Genomic DNA, 24,963 nt, shown 5'->3' with positions numbered 1-24,963 from the left:
GCACAAATGTACAGATTAGCAAGTCTTCCATCTTAATTTTACTAAAAATTAAATAATAAAATTCATAGACACTTACCTAGAAAATGCAACCGATCTCGAGCCATCGACAGATTGGTTTGCATTTTGTCGTGAAGTCGCTGGGCCCGTTCCCAAACTTCGCCCCGGCCACCCCAGCAGTCCACGGCGATGCCCCGTTCCAGTTCCAGGATCCCCTTCCGGTACAGTTCGATAGCTAGCTCTTTCTGACCTGTGGAGTATAAATAAAAACAGAAAAAAAAGGTTCCGATTAAAAGGGGACACTTCGATTGACTAGGGTCTATTAAGGCAAGAATCCGTTTTAATTGTTTTTTTTTTCAATTTAGGATTGAATATAGCTGTGTTAATTAATTAAAACATACCATTTTTCTTTTAACAAATCAACTATCGATCGATTGAAGTCGAGAGCAGATAAATGCCATATTTGCGGCGGTATATGAATATGCTCCCCTCTTAAAAAATAACGCACATAAATAAGGAAAGAATGAATCATGGACACGCAAGGACGCTTCGTAATCATATTGGCAAGGGTTAAATCCAGCAAAAAATTTCAAAAGGACTCAATGTTTAGACTTGAAAAAAAAAGTTTAAATGAGCGAGTGTCATTTTGTTCCAGAAATCCATTCCCATTTTGGTAAAATAAATTTAAGAGATAAACCCTTCCGGAAAATTAGACCGAAGCCCGGCATCAAACATTGGTAAGTGACATTGGCTACCGGCAGCGGTCACCATGGTTACAGCATCCGATAATCGCAAAACGAAGATAAACTGAATACACGTGGAGGACAACAGCAGAATTTTGAATTTATACATGTGTTGTCGATTGAGAGCCGTTTAGTGAACAAGTTTTCCTACTTTTGTCGCATACCTAAGTCAGCTGTATCATCCCGTTTATCGTTTCGCTGTGGGCATAGGACACGTTTATGTTGGAAACGAAGTTTGATAAGCAAATCAGGTAGGTATTATGTAAAAGTTGAACGTTTGGTTGCTCACACTGAATGATGGCAATTCCTCACAGTTATCAGAAAATTAGTCTATTTTTAAGCACCTATTTCTGAATGGAGATTCTAAAGAGATCATAAATGTACATTATAGTGGCTTAAAACAGCTTTATGAAAAGACGATTCAGAAAATACAATTTTCGCTAAAAACAATTTTTGATTAATTATCCATTGGTCTTAAAAGTGGTTTATTTTCTGAGTTCGTTGAACAAAATATTCTGACTCTTTGAATAATCATCGATCGAAGACCTTAACAATAGATTTTTATTCGCAATCTTCGCGCATCAAGTTTTTGCCCTTATTTAGTTATCGTTGAGTTTATTTGTAGGAAAAGCTGTTTGATAATACCGTATTTTAAGATAATTCAAGCAATAGATAGGCATATCTTTTCAACATAAAACTCATGTGTTAGTATTTGATGTAGGAACACCACAGCAAGGGTTCTGAAATAAATTCTGTGTTTTTGAGAAAAAAAAAACTGACTTTCTGTGATTTTACCCAAAAATTCTGTGATGGTTTTCTGTGATGCTATTCCCTTCAATTTAATTGAAATTTCCTGATAAATAAAGTCTTTTTTACATTTACGATGGGTAAAATCGATAAAAATTACCAATCTCATCATACTTTTTCAATTTCAAGTAAAAAATCTAAATTTTATATTGGTCCAAAAAGTTTTAATTTTGGAAATCCATAAAAAAATCTAAAATTCTGTGAAATCTGTAATTTTTTTCAAAATTCTGTGTTCTGTGACACTGATTCTGTGATGAAAATTTTCTCAACATTCTGTGAAATAACAGATTTTTCTGTAATATCGGCAACCTTGCACCACAGCGAGCGAACGGCGAAATAGTTAAGATCGAAAAACAAAATCCCGGTGAGGCTGCTCTAATCTTTTCTTTATTTTATTTTTCGAACTATCATTAATTTCAACAGTCTACCAAATTGGAGTAGTTTTACTATCTAATCAATGTTCAATAAAGGCTTAATTAATTGAGCAACATCATCAATGATATTTTTTGCCTTTCCTCTTGGCAACATTCAAATCCAATCACAGCAATTTTATTCATCGAAAATTAAATTTTTTAAATAATTCCTCGGGGGGTCTAGAAGAATTTATTTTTTTTTGAAGATTTGTTAACCTTTTTAATGGTTTTTTTCCAAAGACAGAATCATTGTAATCACTGTGCAAACTAGACCGCTGCAAGAAATTTCCAATTCTTAAATTTTTACACCTCCCATAACTTTTTTAGGTTGTTTTTTTGCTGACAAAAAAAGCAATAGAAAATTTGGAAGCGATCCATCCAGTCCTGAATTAGCGCAACGAGTTTTACTTTTGTATGGAAATTTCTATGGGAAAACAAAATTTTTCATTCAATAAACGCCAGAGATGTACTGGTAGATCCAAAAAATATAACTTTAGATGAAAAATATTTCTTGATTCTTGCAGTGAAATTCATGTGAACAAAGCAGAAACCTAACTTATACCCCAGAAAAAATTATTTACATTATACAAAATTTTTTGTTCTAAACTAATTCTTTTAATTTAAACGTTTTTGACTGCTTATTTGAAAGCTGTGTAACCGTAGGATGAGAAAAAAAAACTCAATAAACTGCTTTGCATAGTCTGGGAATTTATTAATTTGTATAACCATTGAAAAAACAACTCATCAAATTATTGGAAGCGCTAGCAAGCAAAGTCTTCCATTTTTAAATACTTTTCAATGGATTCAGATTTTTTTTATTTTGAAATAGGTATAACTTTTTTCATGAAAAGCTTAGGTGCTTGTCATGTTAGCAAAAAATGAAGCTTAAGAATAAGCAAAATCAAAAATCAAAGATCAACTTTGCCGCCGGCCGTGGCCTAGAGGATAACGTTTAAGTCTTGTAAGCAACAGGTCATGAGATCTAGTCTCGTCACGGCACACATAGTACTCTTACTGTGGGCTGGTGGTGTTAGCATTAGTAAGATGCTAGCTACAGAAAGATGTAAGCTTTAAGTGGAATTTAGATCTCTTCAAAGAAACACGAAGTTTCACTGAGATCCTATATGTGTGTGTTCGTTTAAAAAAAACTTAATTTTAAACTTATTTGAATGTCCTGGATGAATAAATGTGCAAAATTTGCTTCATCTATACAAATATTCATACAAAACCATAAACCCTGACCTAAAAGGCATCGAGAAAACATATGGGAGAAAATAATAATTTTTTGCAGTAGTCTAGTGCAAACGCAAGTCTTATCTTTTGCGTTAATCCAACTCTATATGTCAATAACATGATTTAATAAAAATTTTCTCTGGCTCCTGGCAACTTTGTAGAAAACATAAAAGTGATTCTTATTGAGAGAAAAAAGTTGGTATGTCACAAATAGAGTCTATTCAGAAATCTAATAAAATTTCTCATCACTGATTGTACCAAGACCAGAAATAGTATTCTGCCAACTTAGTTATTGCTTGTAGAATGCATAAATGTTTAGGATAGTTTATTTCCATTAAAAAATCGACTTTTACATAAATTTGATCAGAATTAACTGGAGAAATGAGCATTTATGGGGTTTTATTATTCCGGAACAAATATCAAATTATTTTTTTGTCACTCCGATTCTTCCAAAAATTCCGAAGGGAGGAAGAAATAAAGTTTAAGGTATTTAAACAAAAATTTGATAAATTTTTCGAAAATTCAAACAGTTGAAAGAGCGAAAGCCAAACTGTAGAAGGTGGGAATTATATAATTGTTGTTTTCCATTTTATGTTTTTCAAATTTTTGATCTAAATTATCTCGATTTTTAGATTTTGTGCAATGTAGATTGTATTCAATTTTGGTGCATGCCAGCATTTGTCGACGTTTTCCAATTTATTGAAAATTTGTATAATTTTTTTAAAATCCAGCCTCTCCCCCTCGCGATGCTTCCACTCCAAGTGACAAAAGGAGGATTTCAAATTTGTTCCGGCCATATAAAAAGTTACCGAGTTACCGACCGAGAAGTTCACGTAGAATTACAATGTCTTTGTGTGTCAATGTGCTTTTCGTCTTAAACTAGCATTCTATAATAAGGTTGGTCGAATTTTTGTTAAAGGAATTTATCTTCAAGAAAAGTCATTCTTCCCTAAGTTGTCATTTGATACCTATTAATGATCTAAAATGACCCATAAAGATAGTATGCAGCATTTTCAACTGCATAACAAAAGTCGAATTAAATATTAGTATAAGCACAAACAAGGCAGATGCCGTCGAAATGATTGCGCCCGGCAGTTATGCAAGTAATGTGATCAACACACGAGCTTTGTATCAAACGCTTGCGAGAAAAGTTTACAACGACTGCTTTGATCTAAACGCTTGACTCAATGCAAAAGCTTTCAAACTGTTTAGTCTCATGCGTCTCGTTGGAATCAGTATCTTGTTTTTATTTCCCTTCAGATCACGTAGCAATCACTAGCTAAAAATGTTGCTTTTACCTAGGATTCCGGAGCAATCGTTGGATCAACTATGTTTTCTTATAATCAAACTTCTAAAAACGGCCCTTTTCAGGGCCAAAATCTTAAAAAGAGAGAGTCTTGACTTTTCTAGTAGCATTCATTGATAAAGAGTGCGAGGGAGGGGTGGTATGGTTTGGTCGGTGGTGGTGGTGTGCGATGGTTGGGTGGGTGTTTGTTGTGTGCGATGGGTGAGTGGGTGGTGGTGGTGTGCGATGGGTGGGTGGTAAGGATGGATGGTAATGTTCGATGGGCCAGTAGCATGGAAGGCCGGGTGGTGGTGTGCGATGGGTGAAAAGGATGGGTGGGTGGTGGCGTGCGATAGGTGGGTGGTGAGCAATGGGTGGTGTTGGGAGTTTGGTAGGGAGGTGTACGGTGGGTAATGATGGGTAATAGGCTGCGGTGGGCGGGTGATGTTCCATGGGTAGTGACGGGAAGTGTGTGTGGCATGGCGATGGAAGGTGTGTGTGTGTGTGTGTGTTTGTGTGTTTGTGTGTGTGTGTGTGTGTGTGTGTGTGTGTGTGTGTGTGTGTGTGTGTGTGTGTGTGTGTGTGTGTGTGTGTGTGTTAGGTGGTGTGGATGGCTAATTGGTGTCGCGGGTGATCTGAGCTATCACTACTTGTTCCTGCCGCTGCTGGCCAGCTCTGCTCTGCTCTGCCCATGTGACAGGTTTGAATTTCTTGGAAAAAATGAAACAAACCGCCAGTCGACCCCTTCTTTTATATCTTTCGTAGGCTGGAAAAAAACAAAACTCAAGAAGGGGCGGGGCGTCCTAGTTTTCTTTCACTTTCGAATAGCCAATCAACGTTGAGCAGGCTTGGTATGTCTTTTAAGAAAGATGTCTTTGAAAGAGGAGTTTTTCGTGACGCGAGATCCGTTCGCGAATTTCAATTTACCCCCCTATAGTGTTGCCGTAAGACGTAATTCTACGTCAAAAAAAGATGGCAAATGTAGAAAAATTATTTTAGACATTTCAAGCATCTGCTGTTCATGACACGATGTTATATTTTGATTCGATTTCATAAAAGTAAGAAAATAATATTCTAGAGCAGGCATGTCAAACTCGTTTAAGTGTGCGGGCCGCATTAAAAATCTTTCATTTCCAAAAATAATATTATTTCCTCTCGTATCAAAAAAATCTTTTTAAAATTTTGTGGCAGGAAAGCCAGCGTACTTCTGTGTAGTAGGGAATTTTGTGATAATTTAAGACAGGGCTACGCGTGTCGCATTGATCAAGGGCACGGGCCGCATGCGGCCCGCGAACCCTCAGTTTGACATGCCTGTTCTAGAGGAAAGTCACAAATGAAGGAATTCACAGACAAATGTTTGCAGTGTTCCATACTACCAAATTAAAACCTGTGTTTTTTATTTCATCTAGGAAATTTGAAAAAACAAATCGAAAAACGCACGCAAAACTTTCAGAAAACAAAAAAAAAAAAAGAAAAATCTGGTGACGACGTAAGATCTGACAACTCAAAGTGAATTGAAAGAATATTTTAAAATAATTAACAGTATGACATTTGGTCGGGATCTGACCAGACCGAACTGAACGCCATCAGCATTTTTTCGAGACACTTGAACTTTATGTAAATATTTTCATCTAGGAATAAAATATTTTATGTTTATGAGCTGTAATCAATAGTTTTCGATTCCCTGAATTCATTTTAGTCAATTGAATTTGCACGCTCCTTTATTTTAACTCAAAATTAAGTACGACCGAGGTTCAAACATAGTTAGATTCTACACAGAAATTTTTTTTGACTATTACGTGTCACTGAAACTGCAACCTTTAAAATAAATCAACCTGTAATTAACAAAACCTGTAATTTTAAATTGTTTTCCTTAAAAGTTAACGAAGATTCATCTATTATTACAGCAAATGTCCTGTAAAAAAGTTGTACACTAAAAATTAAATGTCACGTAATTTGTTTTTCGACCTGTAAAATTACGGTAAATGTCCTGCTCCTTTTTGTTACAGGACATTTGCGTAATTTTACAGGAAATAATTTTTGCTGTGTATGAACTTAAAGTTAAGTACCCTTTTTCCTCCTTGCGATGGTTCAAAACGGAGTTCGAACTACGAACTCAAAATTGATTCCTTTTTTTTCCTTCGGCGAGGAATCAAAGCTGAGTTCGACCTTATGAACTAAAAATTGAGCTCTTTTTGTTGGACTGAAAACACTTAGCGAGTTCACTTCGACCCGGAACAGCAACCAACAAATACGACGCAAAATTTTGTCGTTCCGGCACAATTACCGGAAACTTTCCACCGCTCTGTAATTGCAATGCAATGTACCGGAATAGCAACATCCGAGAACAACAAATTTTTACCAACCTTTACTTCTCTGAAAATAAACAACCCTCGAATAAAAAGGATAAATTTCAGTTCGGCTGCCGAACTTAGTATTGAGTATGCCTAGCAGAACTGAGTTTTGCGATTGCCTACTCAAACTCAATGTTGAGGGCTGCCACTGAAGTGCTGTTTTGAACCAAAACTACTTAATTTTGAGTTTAAAAAAGGAGCGTTTGGATTTGCGATCTAGGATATTAATAACTCGAGTTTTAGTTTTTGTTGTTTTTAAATTTTTTTAATGACGCTCAGTTCGGTCGGTTCAGTCAAAGGCCGGCAATTTATTCAACACTAAAAATTGTTGAAATCAAAGTTGATGTTGAGATTTTGTAATCTTCTTTTCAATTTTATCGAGAAAAATCAATGAAAGATATTAAGTTAAGTTCTTTTACTATTAACCAAAATGAACGATCTTGAATTTTCGTTTGAAAACTCCATTTCGACCACATTTTTACATACGCGAATGACTCCAAAAACGCTTATTTAAGCAATCAAACATAAACAAAAGGTTGAAATTTATTTTTGGTTTTATATATGACTCTCTTTACCATCTTTGAGTTATCCGTGTCTAAGTTTTTACAATCGATTAACAGTGAAAAGTATGAAAACCTTCAGATATAATCAAAAATGATGAAAGATTTTTAACAAAGATAATTTGTTTTGATATCCAGGTGGAATATTTTAAATTTGGGCTTAAATGTAAGAAGATAGTTCAGTTTGTTTCCTAGTCCCAAATATTTGTTCATGAAGTTCTCATACTAACTTAGCTCAAAATATGAATAACTAAATGTTCAAGAAAATCGGGAGGGAACCAAAGTTATTGATGAAAAACTGAATTTTCATGTTCCTCCCGAACAAAATGTCGCGGAACCCCATGCCAACTTCAGGCTCTTTGAGCGACCCCTTCCCGTGATCCGATTAGACCCAAATTTGGGATGAGATCTTGTACTAAGCCTAGGATTAATTTAAGCTTGCAGAAGGGATGGGATGCGGATGCGGAAGGGATTATAATTTTTTTAAGAAATAAATTGAAAAAAATGTCTGAAAATTAATTTGTTTCCCGTCGTTTATTTTGCACCGAATTTGATGTGTGACAACAATTATTGGTACAATTATCACAACTGTTGCTGTACGTGTATCCTGCCTAACCTTCCGGTAGTACCGATCCTGGCTGTTCTTCAGGTGATTAAGTTGACCCGATCGCCGCTTTCTCCTCGACCACGCCAACTTTTGTCGTTGCCACTTGCCGCCATAGGCGACTCGGTCCATACTATTTCGCGGCAAATGTTCCTCCACCTCGACTGTTTGCCCTCGGAGGGAAGGGAACCTGCCGCTGTCATCGTCTTCATCATTGCCACCATCGAAATAGTCGTTCTGACTCGAAGTAGAATTGCTGCGGATGGGAACAAGATTCCTCTGCCGCATCCGGCAAGAACAGACCTTGAGGGGAAAAGCTAGATTGAGTATGGCTGAAAATTAACAAAACTCGTGAATTTTAAAATCTTACCCGTTGTCGTTGCTTCCGTAACGATTGCTATAAGAAAAGATAAATTAGTTGAATTTTTCATTTGAAATCACATCATTATTATCTGAATTTTAAATACACTGTACTTACTATTATTTTTTCGTCAACTACACTCCAAGCGTCGCATTCAAACAATAATTTTGTGTTTTGGATCTCTCTGAGTTGTTTTCATCTATTTTGCTCGAAAAAGTGTGCGTCTTTGCTAGGTCCCAGGATTTGGAACTCGCTAGATGAAAACAACTCAAAATTTTGAAGGACTCCCACTCAGTTGTTTTCGTCTTCATACATGGTGCGACTCCTGAATCGAAACAAATCAGTCTCTGAATAATTTAAAATTACCGTGTACAGCACGTTTGCTAGCGATTTGGCAGATGTTTCAGTTCTCTGATGTCTTTCATTGATTCAGGACTTATGAAAATCCACCGCGATTCGTTTTGTTTCATGCTCCATGCTGTGAAGAACGTTGTTCGAAAAATCAGTTTTAATATCCTATCAGAAGAAAATCGGGATTATTTCTTTTTTTTTATTGAAAGAATTTCATTTTAAGTAGAGATGTACCGAATAGTGGTATTCGGCGAACGGCCGAATACCGAATATTGACCTTTTCAACTATTCGGCCAAACGAATATTCGGTCGAATATTCGGTTGAATATTCTATTGAGTTTTTAAGGAAAAAAAACTTAAGCGATTATTTCAATGCTTTCTATTTCTTCCATATTAATGCCCCTCATGTCGCTTCTAGGGCGTTTATCACCAAAGAGATTGCTTTTCTGATATTGAATTATATGAAGGTCGAATTTAAGCAAGATATCTTCAAAATAGTTGTTGAAAAGATAGATGATCTTTAACCTTAAGCATAGCATACTTTCAACCGCAAATATCCACGCGGTCAGACATTCAGGACGATTTTTGAAAAAAAAAATGAAAAAGGGCAATATTTATGTATATTTTGCAATTTTTGAAAAACCGTAATTGAACACAAAATCTAAAAAAGTCTAAAGAGGAATTTGAATTTTTTATTTGATTAAGCAAATAATCTGAATCAACCCGAGCCAAAATTGGGAAGTTTTAAACAATATCTGGGCATCCCGGCCAGATTTGACTTATCTGGATTCTTTACTGGATTTATGGGCAAGCTTGAATATATCCAGAAAATCTGGAATAAATAATAATCAAAGTATAAAGCGATACCGTTGAGCAAACTCCTGTACGATCTACAGTGAAAGATACGCGGATACACCTTAGATGTTTTGCTGGAACCATAAGTTTTTAATGATTGTGTAGCTTTTACAACATTACTTTTGAATATTTATAAATTATCCCAAATTATTCGAAAAATTTCCAAGTCTATAGTAGATATTCGGCCTATTCGGCCTATTCGGCCGAATACTTAGCTCAACTATTCGGTGAGCCGAATATTCGGTTAAACGGTTTTTCGGCGGTATTCGGCGCCGAATATTCGGCCGACTGAATTCGGTACATCTCTAATTTTAAGTATTGAACATCTTTAAGAATATTTTTTCCAGTAGAAGAAATCTACAGACACAATGGATTAATTCGACGTGTTTACTCTTTCATCACAGAAAGCGATGTTGAACTGATTGACGTTGAATTAACTGGCCGAAAGTCAGTCTTGAATCCAAAGTTTGAATGTTGTTTTCTTTAAGAGAAGCATGAAAGATTTATTTCTTGTGCTTAAAGTGAATCCATTTTAAAGTAAATTTTGCAAAGCTTAAGTATAGCCAACAATGATAGACCGTCCCATGAAAGTTTATGCGACCTCACAACATCCTTTTCCAACTATATCCACTCATAGTCGTAGTCCAACATCGCAAGAATGTTATTGACCCAGAAACTGGCTTCTTTGCGTGCCGCAACAACATTCTGAATTCGGAATTGGTTGTCATTTTTTTTTTCTCTCGTTTCTTTCATCAAAGCGGGAACGTTTCGGCGCAAAAACGGAAATTTCGGCCTAATAAGGTAGCAGCAGCTGGCACTATCTGCAATGTTCGGGTACGTGCCCGAATTATGTAAAAGGTTTTTTTTTTCTTTTTCGTGTTTGACAGGATATAACGTCTGACGAACTGGTGGTGTTAGATGCTGTTAAATCGAATGTTGATTGATACCTGGCGCATCCAATGGGAATAGTTGATTCGAAAAGTGGTAGCATTATTTTTTTTTATTTAGGGAACTATGAGCGAGTTTTGTCTGCAAGCCAATAGGATTGAAAAGCAATGAAATAGCACATAAACTCACACAGTACGTTTGAAGTTTAACAATTTATTTGAAACAAATGCTTTATTTTATACAACTAAATTTTAATGAAAAAAAAAATCAAACATTTGCGACCGCTTGAATCAATTTCTTGTAGATTTGTATTCCCTTCAGAAAGATGTCCGCATGTAGGAATTCGTCGTGGTCATGCAGCAACTTGGGCGTATTATTGATTGGTGAAAAACCAATCGCCGGAATACCCAAGTGCCGTATAAAACGGCTATCGGTTGCACCAGGAAAAATGTACGATTTCACGGCCAGTCCCATCGCATCCAGGGTACCCTTCATGGCAACCCAGAAGGGATTTGTTTCGTCCAGTTTGGTGGGAGTAATGTGGGGAGCATCGTGTAGATCAATCCGGATGCCACCACCGGATTCCTCACACCAGGTCTCCAGCTGCCTGGTGAACGTCTCAATGTCGACCGTAACCGACAGCCTAACGTCGAAGCAAACCATCAGCTCCGCTGGAATTACGTTGCTTTGAACTCCGCCCTGAAAAGTGTTGTTTAACTTCGTATTAAAATCTGAGAAAATGACAAAAAGCTGCAAAGTTTTGGTCGAAATTTGTGGCAAATCTGAGACCTTCCGGTGCGAGTTACCTAAACGATAATAAAAAAAACCTCATGAGACGAGTCGACATAATTTTAGGAACTCGGTCTAATGTTTATTCGATCAAGTGACAATTCGGCCTACATCACACAAATCAACATTAAATTCGGCTTTAGTGAAAAAATTTTATGTGTACTACTAAATTTCAAAGATTTAATACTTTAAATCAGAAACAAAAGTTATCTTAAATCATCGAATTTGTTATCGGAATTCAAACAATAGGAAAAAATTGATACGACAAAATTAAAAATGAGAATTTTAAAACAGAATTTAGAAACATCATTATATAGATTGATTTATGAGAATAAAAAAATAATGATTAGCTATGTCTATGTCAGATGGTTTAATTTTAGAAAAATAACTATTGTGAGTTTATTGCCAGAAGTTAACATAAAAAGCTGGAGTTAAAGTCGAAGTTGAAGTCTACATGGATATTTTGAAGAATCCCATAATTCCGATAACGTTGTATCCCAACAACTTGGCTGGAGGAGAATCTAGAGGTTTCGAGCAGTCGTTATGGGCGTATGTTCAAACGAAAGCCCGTGGATCTGCTCACACAAGTGTTGATTCTCTGAAGACTTCCATCTCTAAGGCGTGGGCTTCACTGTCAGGAGCTCACGGTGAGAACAGGGTTGCCGATGTGCCCGATTTTTCGGGATTTGCCTGATTTTTGAGGCAAATACTAACAACCACATAAGCCTCCGTTTTTTTTCAAGATTTTTGGATTTTTGCCTGAATTAGTAATCTTTATGGAAATATATACATCTCAATAAACCCAATGATGTACATTTTCAACCCCAATCCGTCATAGATTGTAAATGTGATACTGTTCCAATTTGGAGGCTTGAAACTTTCTTCAGGAGCACTCGAATAACGAAAATTCTTTTGGATTCTCCCATGAATTCATGAAATGCTCTCTGAAAGCCCGGAAAAAACCCATTTCGGAATTTTATGTTGTTATGGAATGTTAATTTAACACTTACCAAATATGTGTATCATAAGAGTGTCAAAATTCGAAACACAGTTTGACGAATTGTCAAAGGTAGGGATTTTTTTTAACTTTTTGTCAATCTGCATTCTTTTTATTATTCTAGTTTCTAACTTTACTTCGCACATACTTAAAAGTAAAAGCAGTTATTTTGCAATTAAATTATACTCATAAGAAAGGTTATTTAATACCAATTCTAGTGAAGTAAATATATTTCCGCTACGATGTTTCGCAAAAATATGATAGGCGGACTGAACTATATTATCGAATATACCAGTTACCTATGCCCAACTCTATGCTATTTTCCAAACTTAATTTGTGATCTAAATTTTGTTTTTAAAATGCGAATTTCAAATCTGATCGAGCTTTTTAAATGAATTCCTGTTCGGAAATTTTAATGTTTTGGAAAATCTGGATTATAAAATTTGGATATCGAATCCCATTTCCACCACATGATTCGTAACAAATGAGAAATTTAAGCACGACTAATGTTGTTTATTTTCCAATTATCTGTAAAAACAATACCTATCAATTTCGTTTCATCCTAACCGTATATAAAGCTCTAAATTCGTGGAGAATTTTCACCATCAAACGGGAAAACGAACTGGTCATATTTTATCAAATGTCTGTTGTAAACTTCTTATACCTCAGAAGCAACACAACAATAATAATTTAAACAATCTGAAATTAACGGAACTTCAACCTATTTGAGTATTAGCAAACATTTTCCATGAGCATTCATAGTCTATGGTGTGCTCAAAGACATTTAGAGCGATTTTTCGTTCTTTTCACTCCTATTTTTTTCAAATTTTGTAGATTAATACCTTTTTTATAGGGGCCTGTTTAAGGATCAGGTTCATTAATCCTTTTGTTGTTACAGATTCTTTCGTATACGAATTTGTATTCTAACTTATTTTTAAACTTTTTTTAACGCCCTTTGAGAACGTCATAAGAAGTAGTGAATTTTATATAATTGAATATTTTACTCAATTATGGAAATTGTTTCGAGAATGAATTTAGAGTTTAGTAAATAATCGAGCTGAATCGATTGATACCTTTAAAAAGTGGTCTAAACCCCATAATTTATTCCATCACCTTCCACATCGATAACACTAGTTTACAAAATTTAAAAAAAATCGCTAACTTCATCGACTGACCCAAATTTATAATGTAGATTTGGGCACTAAATCTGAAATGAAATTCAAAAAAATCTCAGTAGAACAGTTTTGAGTTATGCTCCAAATATCACATTTTGGAAAAATAAAAAAGTGCCTGCACTGACATTTAATATCTCGGACTGCATAACATAAATTTTAAATTTCTTCATTGCATATTTAAGGTGAATGAATTTATTATAATAACTTTTTTGTTTTAAGTCCAATCGTGTCTTTGGGTGAAATATTTGTCTCAATCAAGGCTTTGAGGAAAATATTCGTTAAAAGCAATCAGTCAATAAAGAAAAAAGTTATTAATGAGAAACCAGTATTTTTGCTACTCTCGAGTAAAAAATCTTAAAATCCCATTCCCACTTGAGACTCAAGCAACTTCTTCCGCATGGTCCGTTTTACTGAAATTTGGCATGTGAGTCGCTTTAAGCTAAAATTTATCATTAACTCACCAGATAGGGGAGATGAGGGCATAACGAGCACCCAGGGCATAATGAGCACTCCTTTTTTCTACTTAAGTACGTATTTTCTTAAACAAATTTTCATAAGGATTTGTTGCGTACTATCCATAGTATTAATTTTTCACCAAAAAAGAAATATCCTTCTCATCTTTACAGAAATATTAAATAATAACCAGCTAGGTTCCCAAGTGACGAAAATATTATAATTTTTGAGCACCACCAAATAAGCTATTATGACCTTTAAATCATCGCAAACGCTTTTTTATTTTAATTTGTTCACTAGAGGCGAACAGAGCACTTTCAATGAAGGCATAATGAGCATTTTCTGCCGAGGAATCTAGCAGTGAATTTCACTCGATGAAGTCAACTGAATAATAGAGCTACAGCTTGGCTTGTTTCGTCTGTCGATTTGGCCTTTTGGTAAGGTGTCGGAGAGGTAATCAGTAGACTCGAGTTCGATTCCTGTTCGAGGGGACTTTTTTTCACATACCATTCATGATTGATTTTTTTTATTGTTACGTTATACGGCTAATAGCATCAAAGCATCATCCGTCAAACAAAACACCAGAAACATAATGTATGAGCATGTGTTAATTCTTTGAATTCTATACTAAGACCTAGATTACTGTGTTATTGCTTTGTTTGATGAATCTACGCCTCACCGTTTAGTGTAATCATGATCATGAATGATAAATGAAAAAAAATCACCTCGACCAGGAATCGAACTCGAGCCTAATGATTACCTCTCCGACATCTTACCAATAGGCCAAATCGTCAGACGATACAAGTCAAGCTGTAGCTCTATTACTCAGTTGACTTCATCGAGTCGAATTCGCTGCTAGAATCCCCGGCAGAAAACGCTCATTATGCCTTCATTAATGGTGCTCATACTGCCTCGGGGGGTTTCTCATTATGCCTCTACAGTGACTGGTTTTCAGCTTTCGGCAAAAAATTTTAAAATGCATTTTTAAACGTTTTTACCTACTTGTTCAAGTTTCATCCAATTAGGCAATAGACTATTTGAGTGTCTAAACACGAAACAATGATGTAATTCACATATTACAGCTGTTCTCTATGGTTAAATAAGCGTTTTCCTTAAGGTGGCCATTATGCCCCCATCTCCCCTAGTTAATTATTAATTTAAGCTTAAAGTGAGTTAGATTTAATTCTTCCTATATTAAGATTAGTCCCCTGCGGTTCGTTAAATTATTCAAAACTTCAAATATTACTGCTTTAGTAAAATAACCATAACTTTTTCAATTTTCAACCGATTTTAATAAATAACCACTTGAAATTTTGTTTCAAATTGAAATTTACGGTCCATAGAAAACCATAATTTTTAAATGTTACCATCGAGTCTTAAACTGTCAATGAAACCAAATTTTCTCTAAAAATGCATTATTCATTATTTTTTCTATCACAACTTCACTAATATCAACCATACTTTTGATCATACGCAAAAATGAAGCTAAGATGATCGATAGCAAATAATTCATTCACCTTAAATATGCAAAAAAGATATTTAAAATTAATACTTTTTTTCATTTTTCCAAAATTTCATATTTGGAGCATAACTCAAAACTGTTCTACTGAGATTTTTTTGAATTTTATTTTCGGATTCAGCCCGATTTCACATTAAAAATGATTTTCAGCTTACTTAGTTCAAAAATGCTGTAAACTAAACTGTAATTAAACATTTTCTTAAGGAAGACAACAAAAAGTCAGCAGTTTAGCTATTTTATTCAAGCCTGATTTATCCTGGTTTTAATGTTCAAGGTTCTCTGAATTTAGAAAAAAAAATGTTGGCAACCCTGGTTGCGAAGGTATGCTCTCACTCAATTCAGGTCTCGCCTGAGGAGAGTTACTGAGAACGAAAATGGACACATCGAGTGATTGTTTTTTAATATGTATATCTTCATTTATGCCTGAATGAATAAAAAGCTTTTAAAGCATTTAAGAATCAAGAAAGGCGTTTTGAACCTTGATGATAGATTTTCGCATTTTTTTATTGGTCATACTGTACTACTAACGGCAATCAGAACTATTATTTAGCTTAGCCAAGCAATGAAATGGTTTTTCTATTTTTAAATGTGAATTGATGATACGATTATTGTCTTTTATTGTTTTAAGACAGATGCATTCGTGTTCGAAACACCATGATCGCAGGCGTGGCTCAGTAGAAAGAATTCCACATAACCAATGGTTGATACTCCGTGATTGACCGAGGCTATCAATTTTGAGCAGAGATCAAAAGAATGATGCTTGGGATTAGCAACTCATTTTCAATGCACAAAACTAATACTCTCTCTTTGACCATCAATAACGGCGCCGGCCACATCCTAGTATTCAATAGATAGGAAGGAAAATAGAGAAGGGGATGAAAGAAAGACATTTGTGCTTTAGTATCGAGGTCTGCTCCTAGCAAATAATTTTGTTTTGGGAGTGTGGGTTAAAAAAAATCATCAGGAAACACTTTTGACCATTATGAATCTCTAGTAAAAGTAACAGGTAGTAAGTTAAAACTGAAATCCTTATTTATTGCCCTATTTTTTGTATTATTAAACACTTTCAATCACGAATAGTTTATAAATTCAAATCTTTAAATAAAAACATTTATTAAAGGGTGATACGGTCAAAATTTGGTCAATATCAACTTGACGTATTTCTTTCAATTTTGCTTTTAAAAAACCTGAACACCCCTCATTTTGAAGGTGTGTGTGTGTAGAATGTTGCTATTATTTTGATTTTGGAATTCACTCTTCAGTTGTCAAAATGCCGTCCAAGGAAGAAGAGCAGCGTATCAAAATTTTGCTCGCGCATCGCAAAATCCGAACTACTCGCACGCAAAGCTGGCAAAATCGCTAAAAGTTGCCAAATCAACCGTTACAAATGTAATTGAAGTGTTTGGGGAACGTTTGTCGACAGCCAGGAAATCTGGATCGGGGGGAAATCGAAAACCGGAAGCCGCTGAGACGACAAAGAGAGTTGCCGGTAGTTTCAAGCGAAACCCTAACCTCTCTCTCCGAGATGCCGCAAATAAGCTCGGTGTATCGTCTACAACCGTGCATCGACTATCGGACAATCGACTTACAAGAAGGTAGTGACTCCAAATCGCGATGATAAACAAAATTCGACGGCCAAAGCGCGATCCCGGAGGCTGTACACGACGATGCTGACGAAGTTTGACTGCGTGGTAATGGACGACGAAACCTACGTCAAAGCCGACTACAAGCAGCTTCCGGGACAGGAGTTTTATACGGCAAAAGGAAGAGGAAAGGTAGCAGATATTTTCAAGCACATGAAACTGTCAAAGTTCGCGAAGAAATATCTAGTTTGGCAAGCCATCTGTACCTGAGGCTTGAAAAGCAGCATTTTCATAGCTTCCGGACTGTCAAACAAGAAATTTACGTGAAAGAGTGTTTGAATAAACGTCTGCTGCCTTTCCCGAAGAAACACGGTTGTTCCGTACTGTTTTGGCTGGATTTGGCATCTTGCCATAACGGTAAAAAGGCCATGGAGTGGTACGCCGCCAACAACGTGCAGGTGGTTCCCAAGGACAAGAACCCTCCCAACACGCCAGAGCTTCGCCCAATTGAGAAATACTGGGTTATTGTCAAGCGGAACCTAAAGAAGACCAAAAAAACTGCTAAGGACGAGCAGCAGTTCAAGGCAAACTGGCTTTCTGAAACCCTTATTTATTGCCCTATTTTTTGAATTATTGAACACTTTCAATCACGTATAATTTATAAATTAAAATTTTTAAATAAAAACATTTATTATGCTTAGATTTGCTAGAACTATCTCGTATTCCTCATCCATAAATAAGAGCATTCAACAAAGAATGTCTAATCCTTAAGACTCAATTGATCAAACTTTGAACACCAGAAAATTATAATTTAATACATTAAATTCTTCGATTATTGCGCAACACGGTGAATTTTTGGTGAATTGAAGTGTTTGTTTGTCTTTATTAGAGAGGTTTTCAGTCAAAATTATGTTCCGAGATCAGTTATGTTTTCAAACTGTTATTTTTCGTTTACTCTTTAAAATAAATGAATTTCAGAATACACCTAACATATGTTATTCTAGTTAAATCTACACATACAAACTGTTGGAAACTTTCATTGGGACTCGATGAAACTCGATCAACGATAAAACGGTTATGGATTTTTATTTAAACTTTATGACAAATTTACTCCAAGCAATAAACACTTATTTGCTCTTTGATATTTGAATAAAATGGTAGTTAAATTTCACAAAATAATATATTTTTCTGGCAGGAATCAAGCCACTCGGTTTGATTCGTTTTGTCATATTCTGCTTGTCGGACAAACCTTATTACTTATCTAATAATCTTATCTAACAATAGTTAATACAACAAAATTTACTAATATTCGAGGCATATTTTCAATCAAAATGAAACCATATTGAAATTATTATATCCAAAGATGCTCAGAATCGAACAAAAAAGTTAGCAAATAATTACTTTGAGATCGAAAAATGAAACTATAAAAAATGCTCTATCGCTCTGAATCTTAATCAATGATGCAATTTACTTCATTTTTCTAGAGCCGGACATTAAAAAAAATGCTTGAAACAGCCAAGAAAAATTTGTTGAATTCTATTCTTAGTTCGAAAGTCACGTCTTATAAACTTATGAATGCCATTGTGTGCAATAGTAAAAACTCCAGAAGTAAAAGAAGTTAAATACTGAATACTTAGCTTGAGAGCTTCTTACTGCTTCTCCAAGAACATATTTGAAAGGTCTCACGGGAAACTATTTTTAAATAGTGTGCAGATTTGACCGAGGCTGAAGCGCAAGACCTAAACCTGCTGTTCTGGAAGGATAAACTTTCCGCCGCCGTTTGTTTCGCTCGCTGACGGGCCGAGGGCATGCTAGTGACTTAGGACCGAGTTCTGTCTTGTATGACCAATCCATGCACATAGATTGCTCTATTTTATTGAAAGCCTTCTATATCGGTGAAATGACGATGATAACCTTGTATTTCTACAGTTTTTCATTTTTTTTTTCAAACAAACTGAAGAAAATTAAAAACTTCTAGTGGCAATCAGGACTATTATTTGGTGCTAAAACCTTATCTGAATTTTGATTCAACGCCGGAATAAAAAGTGTTCCCAAAAAAAAAAAAAAAAAAACAGAGGAAATAAAAATTTTCGTTTGATTCTGATACTGACTTATCAGCACACTCAACGCGCCTATATGTGTATCGGGTCACGGGACGCTATATATCCGATATCAAATTTTACCAAAAGATTGCAAACCTTTTCAAGTGTCTATCATTGGATAAAAACAGAAGCATACTGCATCGAAAAACAGCGATTAAAACTTACAGACATCATTGTAAGATTGACTGTTGTGACGTCACCCACGGTAAGATTGGGGTTGTTCAACAGTTTTTCCTCTTCCGCTCTACGGAAGTCCATCATCCTGTCAATCAATTTCCGAGCCTTCTCGCCGGCAGTATTCTGCAGGATTAGCGAACCATGCCCGGGGGAACCGGAAATATAAAACCTTGTAACTGAAAAGTAACAGCAGTTACTCAATAGTGTCTACTGGTTTTCGATGTGCGGCAAAATTACATTTCAAAGTGCGTTCTCCGTTGAACAGGACAAACGTTTCGTCCTCACTGGCATATCCTTCGTCTAGGGAGAAGCCGCAGTTCAGCGCTTGAAATTCTTTGGTATGGACAAAATCGCGCATTCCCAGCACTCCCCCGACCTCTTCGTCCGGCACAAATAGTAGATGGAGCGTTCTTTTCAGTTTGACGCCTTCGCTTTGCATAGCCCGAATAGCGGCAAGGTACTGGATGCCGACACATTTCATGTCCTGCGAGCCTCGGGCGTAGATTCGCCCCTCCTTGTCGAGGTGGGCCGAAAAAGGGGGATGCGTCCATTGATCCGGATAAACCGGAACCACATCCATGTGCGAGTTCAGAATGATTGATTTCGCGCCAGGGTCGGTGCCTTGCCAGGTCATGATGACTATCGGGTTACGAGGATGCACTTCAATCACCTGCACCGGCAAGTTCAAGGACGCGGCTTGACGTTTCAGAAATTCAACGCACCCGTCTGTTGATGGATAAACAAAGTAACTCAAACAAATCTGCATCCATTTCCATAAACCTTAATTGTTACCATAGTTTATATTCGGATGCACCGATGGAATTTTCAGATACTCCCGAAATAGGCGAATTTCTTCGTTACTCTCCCAGTCTGCTTGAACATTTGAACTCATCTCAAATCACTATACCAAAACAAAGCCAAAAAAAAGCGAACCGTTCAGAACGAAAGACACAACTTAAATGAGACACACGGCGAGAGCAGATTTCACCGCACGACACGACACTTTTGTGATAAGATGAACCGGCCGAGACGAGCAATCTACCGATCAGTCTGAGCGTTTCTTTTATTTTTAGACAAGCGTCTTAATGCCGGACAGCGCAATAAACAACTAAAACAATTTGATATTGATAGTAACATTTAAGATAATTTCGTTTTGGAAATGTGTCAATGTCATATCATTTTCTACACTGTACCACCTTTCGGGTTTTCAATCAATAATTTTCTTAATAAAAAGTAATAAGAGGTAATCACTTATCTTAATTTCATTTCTGCTAATTTGGAAGACTAATAATTACTCAGATGATCGGGCATTATTTTTCGTAAGTGATAAAACATGAGTTATTTGGTTGGAATAAAAAAAAAATGAGTTAAAAAATTTGCTGTTGCTTTTTTTTATCTATAGCTACCTTCTTTATGATTCTAAGTTTGAAATCATTCCGAATTTGGTCGTGCTGTGGAACTTGTTTTTCAACTTTCACCAGCGACTTTCGATTGAGTTTCATAGAAGTGACCCTTTTGTTATATTTGTTCGACACTGTTTTTTTCTATGAAATTTTCGATCAAACAATACATACCTAAATTGTCAAAACGTGTGTTAAATTTGTAATTTGAAGCCTTAAGTAACAATCAGGGAAATCACTTTCATCGAAGTTTGAAAGCTTTGGATTCTCAAGAGTCTGGTAGATTAAGCTTATTTAATTTCAGCATAAAAATAGTTTTTTTTAATGAAAGCATTCAATTTCTTAAAAACAAAATTAATTGTATGCTCAAATCAAATAGGCTAGAAATCAGCTAATGATTAAATAAATGATATTTTCAATAGTGAAATCAAGCGATTGAAATTTTGAGGCTGAAATCTGATTATTGCAAACTTGATCTAAAGTTAAGATTTTAGTTTGAAATTAGACTTTGGAAGAACAACGGTTATATTAACAATGTTGAACAATACTTTGAGAAAATATGCGATTACCTGCAGATTTTTACGTGAAGATTTCATGTTTTTTATCAGCAAATATTTTTAATCGAAAATCATTTCCATAATCAAAATCCTCTTTCCATTGGGAAGATAGGAATGGGGGAGGGGGGCTCTCTTATATTTTTTTTACATAAAAAAATAATTAAGCAAATGGTACCAGAAATGGCATGCGAGAGTATTTTGATACGACAAATTTTTTAATGATTGTGTCATATCCCTACCTTTTTCCAGTGGGAAGAAAGAAAAGGAGTGGAGGGCTTCCATACAATTTTTATTGCATAATACGATAACTTTTCGAGCAAATGGAACTAAATTGGTAAGGGAGGATATTGGGATATGAAAAGGGATTCAATGGTTCATTACCAGCAAACATGAAATCGTCTCAGAAATGATAACTTAAAGGGTGATACGGTCAAAATTTGGTCAATATCAACTTCACGTATTTCTTTCAATTTTGCATTTAAAAAACCTGAACACCCCTCATTTTGAAGGTGTGTGTGTGTGTGTGTGTGTGTGTGTGTGTGTGTGTGTGTGTGTGTGTGTGTGTGTGTGTGTGTGTGTGTGTGTGTGTGTGTGTGTGTGTGTGTGTGTGTGTGTTTGTAGAATGTTGCTCCTATTTTGATTTTGGAATTCACTCTTCAGTTGTCGAAATGCCGTCCAAGGAAGAAGAGTAGCGTATCAAAATTTTTCTCGCGAGCTACTCGGACGCAAAGCTGGCAAAATCGCTAAAAGTTGCCAAATCAACCGTTACAAATGTAATTAAAGTGTTTGCAGAACGTTTGTCGACAGCCAGGAAGTCTGGATCGGGGAGAAATCGAAAACCGGAAGCCGCTGAGACGACAAAGAGAGTTGCCGGTAGTTTCAAGCGAAACCCTAACCTCTCTCTCCGAGATACTGCAAATACGCTGGGTGTATCGTCTACAACCGTGCATCGAGCCAAAAAACGAGCCGGACTATCGACTTACAAGAAGATAGTGACTCCAAATCGCGATGATAAACAAAATACGACAACCAAAGCGCGATCCCGGAGGCTGTACACGACGATGTTGACGAAGTTTGACTGCGTGGTAATGGACGACGAAACCTACGTCAAAGCCGACTACAAGCAGCTTCCGGGACAGGAATTTTATACGGCAAAAGGAGTGAGTAGTGTGCGTCCGATCCCCTGATCGAAGCTACAAAGATAAGGCAACATCTTCTGCGTAGCGGAGGTCAGGGGTGCGCCACGAACGTGTGTAGGATACCCCAATGTCGGGGGGTATCCGAGTAGTGCCGCTTCCTAAGAGGGAAACTGCGGGGATAAGACTTTACCTTCCTCGTAGCAGATCCCGAGGGAAGAGGGTTAACCACTGTCGGGGGATACCCACGGGTAGAGAGGCTCTCGACGCCAGGCGAGCCTCTCGAGTCGGTGTAGGATGTCGTCACCGTCGGGAAACATCCGAGTCGTAGCGTTCCAAGTCCCGAATGTGTGCCGTGACAGGCGCGAGTCTAGGATAAGCTGCTCTCGATCTGGCACACAACGGGCAGGAAAAATCCGCGGGCCAGCCTAGGGTTGCCAGCCAAGGGGGATAAAGAAGACCGGACAACGGTCGGAGTAGACTGACCCCATCGAGGGGGGGCTGTCGAGTAGAGTGCGTCCGACCCCGCGGTTTGAAGTTACAAAGATAAGACAATACCTTCTGCGTAGCGGATGCCGTGGGTGCGCCGCGTTCGTGCGTAGGATGCTCCACCTTCGGGGAGTATCCGAGTAGAGCGGTTCTCAACGACAGAAGCTGCGGGGATAAGACTTGACCTTCTTCGCAGTGGAAATCGTTGGGAAAGGGTTATTCCACGTTCGGGGAATACCCACGGGTAGAGTGGCTCTCGACGCCGGGTGAGCTATTCGAGTCGGAGTAGAATGACGTCTTCGTCGGGAATCATCCGAGTCGTTGCGTTAAGTCCCGCGCGTGTGCCGTGACAGGCGCGAGTCTAGGATAAGCTGCTCTCGATCTGGCACACGACGGGCAAGGTGGCAAACCTCGAACCCTGAAGATAAGAGGTTTGGCTTCGAGTCGTTAGAGGAGAGGTCAGGTCTCAAACCTTCAGGCGGAGAGGTTTGTGTGGTCAACCCCGAGTCTTTATGATAAGGGGTCGGGTCTCGAGTCGTAAGAGGAGGGATCAGGCCCCTTACCAACAAGAGGAGGGGTACAAGTGGTCACCTCGAGTCATTACGAGGAGAGGTCAGATTTCGAGTCGTTAGAGGAGAGATCGGGCCTTGAATCGTGCAGAGGAGAGGTAAACCTCGAGTCGATGCGAGGAGGGGTCGGATCTCAAGTCGTTAGAGGAGAGATCAGGCCTCAAGTCGCGAAGAGGAGAGGTTTGTGTGGGAATCTCGAGTCATTGCGAGGAGATGTCGGTTCTCAAGTCGTTAGAGGAGAGTTCAGGCGTCGAGTCGTAAGGATGAGAGGTTTTGCTGAAAGTGGTCTCGTTAATGAGTATTGCCTTGGAGCGCATTAGCGCGAATAGACCTCCCACTATTGAAGTATAGTGTACTAAACAGTTCGAGGTGGGAACCAGGTCTGCGGCCCCAGGTGGAGTTTAGGGAGTAGGGGGTATACACGGAGTATATCATGAGTCTTCCCATTGTACCCATGGACCCAGAGTAGCAAACTGGGGGGACGCGGTGGCTCGCCGTGCCTTGGAATACAATCCGTAAACCGGGATTTACCACCTGTGGTTACCAACTAAAAAAAAAAAAAATACGGCAAAAGGAAGGGGAAAGGTAGCAGATATTTTCAAGCACATGAAACTGTCAAAGTTCGCGAAGAAATATCTGGTTTGGCAAGCCATCTGTTCCTGTGGCTTGAAAAGCAGCATTTTCATTGCTTCCGGGACTGTCAACCAAGAAATTTACGTGAAAAAGTGTTTGAATAAACGTCTGCTGCCTTTTCTGAAAAAAAAAAACACGGTTGTTCCGTACTGTTTTGGCTGGATTTGGCATCTTGCCATTACGGTAAAAAGGCCATGGAGTGATAAGCCGCCTACAACGTGCAGGTGGTTCCCAAGGACAAGAACCCTCCCAACACGCCAGAGCTCCGCCCAATTGAGAAATACTGGGCTATTGTCAAGCGGAACCTAAAGCAGACCAAAAAAACTGCTAAGAACGAGCAGCACTTCAAGGCAAACTGGCTTTCTGCGGCGAAGAAGGTGGACAAGTTGGCTGTACAAAATCTGATGGAAGAGGTTAAGCGTAAGGCCCGGCAATTCGGATTTGGAAAAGCGGAAGCCTAACTGAATATTTTTCCTGAATTTTATATTAATTAAACTTGAAAAAGAAATTTAATTTGATTTTTTAAATGAACGATTTCAGCGATTTACGCGCTACCAAATTTTGACCGCATCACCCTTTAATAACCTCAATTGACCCTACCGTTTTCCGAAAAACTTGTCTTCTACTTGATGTCAAGTTTTAAATAGATTTGAATGCCACTCGTTAAAAGTTTCGACATTTTTGGCACTCGACGTAATTATCCAACTCGATAAGCCCCATTGGATACATTTACAACACGTGCTAAAAAATCAATTTTGGAAACTTGTTGTAGGGGAGAGTGGGGTAAGGTGGGCCACTCTGAATATCTCAGGTGTGTTGAGATAAAAATCTCAATCCAATTGTCATCACTGTTGCTTTCCGTCAGCATATTTTTCAATATGTTGTTGACTTAAATACGCATCATATGCTTCTTTTATTCATCAAGCTTAAAAA

The 24,963-nt window shown here is 37.3% G+C and overlaps 2 protein-coding genes across 2 annotated transcripts in view; both read right to left on the bottom strand.

Annotated features, from left to right (window-relative positions):
* Positions 1 to 24,963, bottom strand: part of LOC129738032 (spastin-like) — a 66,322-nt gene that overhangs the window by 2,394 nt on the left and 38,965 nt on the right. Inside the window, exon 2 of the mRNA XM_055729205.1 lies at positions 77 to 247. Coding sequence (XP_055585180.1) covers positions 77 to 247 — 171 coding nt within the window. The remainder of the gene's footprint in view (positions 1 to 76; positions 248 to 24,963) is intronic.
* Positions 10,649 to 20,227, bottom strand: LOC129740511 (aminoacylase-1-like). The gene is made up of 4 exons (XM_055732207.1): positions 20,039 to 20,227; positions 19,484 to 19,972; positions 19,235 to 19,422; positions 10,649 to 11,150 (listed from the first exon to the last, which is right to left on the bottom strand). The coding sequence occupies exons 1-4, from the start codon at positions 20,136 to 20,138 to the stop codon at positions 10,719 to 10,721; spliced, it is 1,209 nt and encodes a 402-aa protein (XP_055588182.1). The 5' UTR covers positions 20,139 to 20,227; the 3' UTR covers positions 10,649 to 10,718.

The sequence above is a fragment of the Uranotaenia lowii genome, chromosome 1 (assembly GCF_029784155.1).
Source record: "Uranotaenia lowii strain MFRU-FL chromosome 1, ASM2978415v1, whole genome shotgun sequence".
NCBI classification, from domain to species: domain Eukaryota; kingdom Metazoa; phylum Arthropoda; class Insecta; order Diptera; family Culicidae; genus Uranotaenia; species Uranotaenia lowii.
This window is presented reverse-complemented; position numbering and strand designations above follow the sequence as displayed.

What these genes read in the sequence shown, in the direction of transcription:
- LOC129740511 (XM_055732207.1), bottom strand. Translation starts at nt 20,138, where the DNA reads ATGAGTTCAAATGTTCAAGCAGACTGGGAGAGTAACGAAGAAATTCGC. An exon ending in CGGAGAACGCACTTTGAAAT is followed by an intron (nt 19,423 to 19,483) that starts GTAATTTTGCCG and finishes GTTACTTTTCAG; the next exon opens with TTACAAGGTTTTATATTTCC. An exon ending in TCAATCTTACAATGATGTCT is followed by an intron (nt 11,151 to 19,234) that starts GTAAGTTTTAAT and finishes AACACTTTTCAG; the next exon opens with GGCGGAGTTCAAAGCAACGT.